General features: G+C 50.2%; 1 protein-coding gene across 1 annotated transcript in view; it reads right to left on the bottom strand.

Moving 5' to 3' along the window:
- Nucleotides 1–7224, bottom strand: part of bcl9l (bcl9 like) — an 88016-nt gene that overhangs the window by 4182 nt on the left and 76610 nt on the right. Inside the window, 4 exon segments of the mRNA XM_045724936.1 lie at nucleotides 3551–3917; nucleotides 3919–4026; nucleotides 4028–5915; nucleotides 5917–6125. Of these exon segments, the coding sequence (XP_045580892.1) occupies nucleotides 3551–3917; nucleotides 3919–4026; nucleotides 4028–5915; nucleotides 5917–6125 (2572 nt within the window).

Below are 7224 nucleotides of genomic sequence, written 5' to 3'. Positions count from 1 at the left end.
CCTGCCAAGGAAGCAGCTACTCTTCCTGGGGTTTATTATGGATCCCCATTAGTTCCTGCCATGGCAGCAGCTACTCTTCCTGGGGTTTATTATGGATCCCCATTAGTTCCTGCCAAGGCATCAGCTACTCTTCCTGGGGTCCAGCAAATTTAAGGCAGTTTATACAATTTGAAAAACATTACAATACATTGACTGTGTGCCCTCAGGCCCCTACTCCACCACTACCACATATATACAGTACTAAATCCAAGTGTATGTATAGTGCGTATGTTATCGTGTGTGTGCATGTGTCTGTGCCTATGTTTGTGCCTCTTCACAGTCCCCGCTGTTCCATAAGGTGCATTTTTATCTGTTATTTAAATCTGATTCTACTGCTTGCATCAGTTACCTGATGTGGAATAGAGTTCCATGTAGTCATGGCTCTATGTAGTACTGTGCGCCTCCCCTAGTCTGTTCTGGACTTGGGGACTGTGAAGAAACCTCTAGTGGCATGTCTTGTGGGGTATGTATGGGTGTCTGAGCTGTGTGCCAGTAGTTTAAACAGACCTCTGGTGGCATGTCTTGTGGGGTATGTATGGGTGTCTGAGCTGTGTGCCAGTAGTTTAAACAGACCTCTGGTGGCATGTCTTGTGGGGTATGCATGGGTGTCCGAGCTGTGTGCCAGTAGTTTAGACAGACCTCTGGTGGCATGTCTTGTGGGGTATGTATGGGTGTCTGAGCTGTGTGCCAGTAGTTTAGACAGACCTCTGGTGGCATGTCTTGTGGGGTATGTATGGGTGTCTGAGCTGTGTGCTGGTAGTTTAGACAGACAGCTCGCTGCATTCAACATGTCAATACCTCTCACAAATACAAGTAGTGATGAAGTCAATCTCTCCTCTACTTTGAGCCAGGAGAGATTGACATGCATATTATTAATATTAACTCTCTGTGTACATCCAAGGGCCAGCCGTGCTGCCCTGTTCTGAACCAATTATAATTTTCCTAAATCTTTTTTTGTGGCACCTGACCAGACTACAGAACAGTAGTCAAGGTGTGACTAAACTAGTTGTTAAGAAGGTAGAAACTAGGGCCTGTAGGACCTGCCTTGTTGATAGTGCTGTTAAGAAGGTAGAAACTAGGGCCTGTAGGACCTGCCTTGTTGATAGTGCTGTTAAGAAGGTAGAAACTAGGGCCTGTAGGACCTGCCTTGTTGATAGTGTTGTTAAGAAGGTAGAAACTAGGGCCTGTAGGACCTGCCTTGTTGATAGTGCTGTTAAGAAGGTAGAAACTAGGGCCTGTAGGACCTGCCTTGTTGATAGTGTTGTTAAGAAGGTAGAAACTAGGGCCTGTATGACCTGCCTTGTTGATAGTGCTGTTAAGAAGGTAGAAACTAGGGCCTGTAGGACCAGCCTTGTTGATAGTGTTGTTAAGAAGGTAGAAACTAGGGCCTGTAGGACCTGCCTTGTTGATAGTGTTGTTAAGAAGGTAGAAACTAGGGCCTGTAGGACCTGCCTTGTTGATAGTGTTGTTAAGAAGGCAGAGCAGGGCTTTATTATAGACAGACTTCTCCCCATCTTAGCTACTGTTGTATCAATATGTTTTGACCAGGACAGTTTACAATCCAGGGTCACTCCAACCAGTTTAGTCACCTCAACTTGCTCAATTTCCACATGATTTATTTCAAGATTTAGTTGAGGTTTAGGGTTTAGTGAATGATTTGTCCCAAATACAATGCTTTTAGTTTTAGGGCTAACTTATACCTTGCCACCCACTCTAAAACTAACTGCAACTCTTTGTTGAGTGTTGCAGTCATTTCAGTCGCTGTAGTAGCTGACGTGTATAGTGTTGAGTCATCAGCATACATAGACACTCTGGCTTTACTCAGAACCAGTGGCATGTCGTTAGTAAAGATTGAACAAAGTGCCTAGACAGCTGCCCTGGGGAATTCCTGACTCTACCTGGATTATGTTATAGAGGCTTCCATTAAAGAAAGAACACCCACTGTGTTCTGTTATCCACATTATAGCAGGGGGTGTAAAGCCATTATAGCAGGGGGTGTAAAGCCATAACACACACGTTTCTCCAGCAGCAGACTATGATCGATAATGTCAAAAGCTGCACTGAAGTCTAACTAAACAGCCCCCACAATCTTTTCATCATCAATTTCTCTCAGCCAATCATCAATTTGTGTAAGTCCTGTGCTTGTTGAGTGTCCTTCCCTATTAGTGTGCTGAAATTCTGTTGTCAATTTGTTTACTGTAAAATATCATTGTATCTGGTCAATTGTATCTGGTCAAACACCATTTTTTCCAAAAGTTTATTAAGGGTTGGTAACAGGCTGATTGGTCGGCTATTTGAGCCAGTAAAAGGGGGCTTTACTATTCTTAGGTAGTGGAATGACTTTAGCTTCCCTCCAGGCCTGAGGGCAACACACTTTCTAGTAGGCTTAGATTGAAGATATGGCAAATAGGAGTGGCAAAATTGTCTGCTTTTATCCTCAGTAATTTTCCATCCAGATTGTCAAAGCCTTCCCAGATTAGTGGAGGCTGTTATATCAGCAAAGGGGGGGGGGACCAACTCCATATTAATGCCTATGATTTAGGAATGAGATGTTCGACAAGCAGGTGTCCACATACTTTTGGTAATGTAGTGTACATCTGTTATTAACTTGAACATGCATAAAGATATATTTAATGTCTGATTTGTTATCGTTACCCGTCTACCAATCACTGCCTCTCTTTATGAGGCTTTTGAAAAAAGCTCCCTGGTCTTTGTAGTTGAATCTGTGCTTGAAATTCAATACTTGACGGAGGGACCCTTCCAGATATTTTAGGACCCCCTTGATATTAATTCAGAAATGATGTCAACTCCTATAATTTCAGAGTGAGTCCATATAACTTAAAGATTTGTAAAGCCACGTTTTACTCCTGAACTAAATTAGGCTTGTCTAAACAAAGGTGCTGAAAATTCATATTTATTATTTATTCATACTTACTAAACAATTCTGCAACGACTATATTTTATTATATATATATATATATATATATATATGATTTTTTTTAATTACATTTGTAAGAAAAAGTACAAATGTGTTTTTACTTTGACATTCTGGAGTATTTTCTGTAGATAGTAACACAACAAAATGTGGAAACAATTCAACAGGGTGTCCCACATTTGGGGCGGCAGCGTAGCGTAGTGGTTAGAGCGTTGGACTAGTAACCAGCAGGTAGCCTAGTGGTTAGAGCGTTGGACTAGTAACCAGCAGGTAGCCTAGTGGTTAGAGCGTTGGACTAGTAACCAAAAGGTCGCTAGATCGAATCCCCGAGCTGATAAGGTAAAAAACCTGTCATTTTGCCCCCTGAACAAGGCAGTTAACCGTTACAATTTGTCCTTAACTGACTTGCCTAGTTAAATAAAAATAAAATATTTAAACAACAAAAAATACTTTCTTCAGGCTCCAGATCTAAAGGAGTGATTCAAGACAGACTATAGTAAAATGTAGTGATAAAAACAGTCAGTCACCCTATCTGTAGGGTGCCATCTGGGACCATATCCTGAGTCTAGCTCTTACCGGTCTCTGTGGAGCTGCTGCCTCCGTTCCCCAGCCCCTTCCCACCGCTAAGTCCCCCAGGGCTGGGCAGAGCGGTCTTAGGAGAGGACGTCCAGCCTGGAGATGCCACCATGGCTGGAGACTTCAGACGTCCTGGGGAGTCTGAAGGGGAGCGCAGCCCCAAGGAGGGGCCAATCACCTGGGGAGACTTCATGGAGGAAGAGGAAGGGGTCCCGGCCCCAGAGGCAGGAGGTAAGGGGTGTTGCTGGCTCTGAGGACCCCCAGCGGACGATATCTGAGAGGGGGACTTAAGTCCAGCGGCGGGGGAGTTCATGAGAGGCGATGGCTCCTGGTTGAGGGATGGAGATTTGAGCTGGTGAGGGGGGAGGGGGCATTGCCGGGGAGACCATACCGGGGTTCACGTTGACGGACAGGTCCGATGGGTGGTGAGGGCCGAGGTCTGCGCCCCGGGGTCCCCCCCCCACCGCCGCTGCCCCCCATGGGCATGTGGCTGAGGCGAGACGTACCCCCCATGTGAGGCCCCCCACCATGCTGGTCAGGCAACCCAAACATGTTAGCCCCGGGCCCCTGGAGGTAACCCCCATCGCCTCCTCCCGGTCCCCCAGGGAAGGGCCCCTGGTTGGGGAAGTGGAGCGGGCCGTCAGGTCCCTGGATCATCACTTTATTACCCCCGCGTCCTGCATCGTTCTGGGCGGCCCGGATCCGAGCGATGTCCTCCTGGCTCAGCAAGTCCCTTAGAGGCCCCTCTAGTGGCCCTCCTCCTCCTCCTCTTCCTCCTCCTCCTCTCAGCTTCTGCAGCATCATCTGCTGTTGCTGCTGCTGGTTCATCATGTTTACGTTCATGTTCATGTTCATCCCCCCGGGGCCGAGAGAGGAGTCTACCAGATCTCTCATCTGGGGTCCCCCTCCTCCACCACCGCCCGGGGACCCCATCATCTCCCTGGACCCTAGGAAGTCCATGGGGTCCCCCCTTGACCCTGGCCCTCGGCCTATTCCCTGGCTGGGGAACCCCCCTGGTCCCTCCATCATCCTGGGGCCCCCCATACCCTGTTGTTGTTGTTGTTGAACGATCCTCTCCAGCTCCAGGTGGTGGAGCCCCTGTAGCTGCCTCTTCTCCATGATGCGGAACATTTCTTCCCGGGTCAGTAGACGCTCAGGGTCACCCTGCATGTGTTGGGGTGGTCCCCCACCTGGCCCCCCATGGTAGAACGGCCCCCTGCCACCACCCATCATATTAGGGGGCAGGTCCTCTATCCACATGCCTGGCCTGGCTGCCCGTTGGGGGCTGAGACCGTCAATGGATAACACTCCTCCAGGACTGTTTGGGAAACCACCTCCACCAGGGGGAGCCCTCTGCATCTGGCCCAGGAACCGTGGACCCCGGGGCCCCTCCTGATGCATGTCTATAATCCGAGGGTTACCCGGCCCCATCCCTCCCGGACCCATCCCTCCCGGACCCATCATAGGCCCCCCTGGCCCCCACTGCTGCTCCCCAGGCTTGCTGTGGTACGGCGGAGGGGGACCCCTCATCATAATCGGGGGGCCCATCTCCTGCATTAATCTGAAGTGCTGTGGGTGCGTGTGAGGGTTAGGCTGAAGCTCTTCCTGCCTTCTCTTCTCCTGGTAATAATCCTCCTGCAGCTGCCTCCAGGCCACTTGCTCCGGGGTCAGCCCGTCAGGACCCAAGAGGGGTCCCATGTCCAGGCCCCCGGGGGAGTGGAGGTGGTGGTCGGGGTGGTGGGGACCCCCCATGGGAGAGCCGTCCATCCCCCCTGACCCAACCAGCTGCTGCGTCTGAGAGATGATGGACCTGAGAGGCTCCTCGTACTTCTTCATCTTGCCCATAGGGGGAAGCAACATGCTGTTAGCATCGGTATTATTATTACCGTTATTCTCCCCATCCTCCAGCGGACCGCCGCCACTACCTTCTGTGTTGATGTTGTTTACATTGTTGGGGTTGGGGTTGTTGTTGTTGTTGGGGCCTGGTGGCTCTCCGGCGCCCCCCGCTGCCCCGGAGTGGAGCAGAAGCCTCTCGATGTCCCTGAGGGTCTGTAGAGATCGTTCTCTGTGTTCCAGCTGTTCTTTAGACAGTCCCCCGTCTCCCCCGTCTCCCCCGTTACCCCCAGAACCACCACCCCCGCCCCTCGCCCCCACGTCGACCTGCAGGTGGGCTGAGAGCACCGAGGGGCTACCCGACGGAGACACCCCCGCGCTGGGGTGAGGGAGCACCCCTTTCCCCTCCCCTCCACGACCTCCACCCCCGGGGCCTGGGCCTGGGCCTGAAGGGAGAGGTGCAACGGCGTTCCCTGGCTGATGGGAGGGAGTACTGCTAATGTTATTGGAAGCTCCAAGACCCCCCGGTCTGGTCAGGGGGGGGCTCGGAGTCGGGGTGTCCCGTGGAAGACGGGGTCCTGCTTCCCGCAGCCTGGAGGTGGCTCCCTACCGCAGAGGCCGGTCTGGGGGTGCCACTCTGGGACTTGGGGGTGCCACTCTGGGACTTGGGGGTGCCCATGGCAGTGGTGCTGCTAGAGCTCAGCTGCCCTGACAGACTGGGATGTTTCCCTGATGGGGCACACTGGGGGAGAGATCGTGGACAAGGGGGGAAAGGAGAGACGGGGGAGAGGAGAGGAGAGACAGGGGGGAGAGGAGAGACAGAGAGGAGAGGAGAGACAGGGGGAGAGGAGAGACAGGGGGAGAGGAGAGACAGGGGGGAGAGGAGAGACATGGGGGAGAGGAGAGAAAGACAGGGGGGAGAGGAGAGACAGGGGGAGAGGAGAGACAGGAGGAGAGGAGAGACACAGAGATCAGAGAACTATTACAGGTTGTAACAAACCCTTCTCATAATACATTTTAAAGGTTCAGAAATGCTTATGACAAGTAATAAAGCATTATACTGTTAGGTAGTGTTACGGACACATGTATACTCATGGACGTTTTAACTTGTTATGGATAGGGGGCAGTATTTTCACGGCCGGATAAAAAACGTACCCGATTTAATCTGATTATTACTCCTGCCCAGTAACTAGAATATGCATATAATTATTAGCTTTGGATAGAAAACACTCCAAAGTTTCTAAAACTGTTTGAATGGTGTCTGTGAGTATAACAGAACTCATTTGGCAGGCCAAAACCTGAGAAGATTCCAAACAGGAAGTGCCCTCTCTGACCATTTCTTGGCCTTCTTTGTTATCTCTATCCAAAACAGGGGATCTCTGCTGTAACGTGACATTTTCTAACGCTCCCATAGGCTCTCAGAAGGCGCCAGAACGCTGAATGATGACTTTGCAGGCCATGGCTGAAAAACAGTAGCGCATTTGGTTAGTGGTCGATCTGAGAACAATGAGACTGGGGGTGCGTGCACGAGGAGACTCCATGTTTTTATTTTTTCGTCTTTGAATGAAAACAGGGTTTCCCGGTCTGAATATTATCGCTTGTTTACGAGAAAAATCGCATAAAACTTTATTTTAAACAGCGGTTGACATGCTTCGAAGTACGGTAATGGAATATTTTGAATTTTTTTGTCACGAAACGCGCCGGGCGCATCACCCTTCGGATAGTGTCTTGAACGCACGAACAAAACGCCGCTATTTGGATATAACGATGGATTATTTGGAACCAAACCAACATTTGTTATTGAAGTAGAAGTCCTGGGAGTGCATTCTGACGAAGAACAG

This window comes from Salmo salar, chromosome ssa09 (genome assembly GCF_905237065.1).
Source record: "Salmo salar chromosome ssa09, Ssal_v3.1, whole genome shotgun sequence".
In the NCBI taxonomy this organism is placed as follows: Eukaryota; Metazoa; Chordata; class Actinopteri; order Salmoniformes; family Salmonidae; genus Salmo; species Salmo salar.
This window is presented reverse-complemented; position numbering and strand designations above follow the sequence as displayed.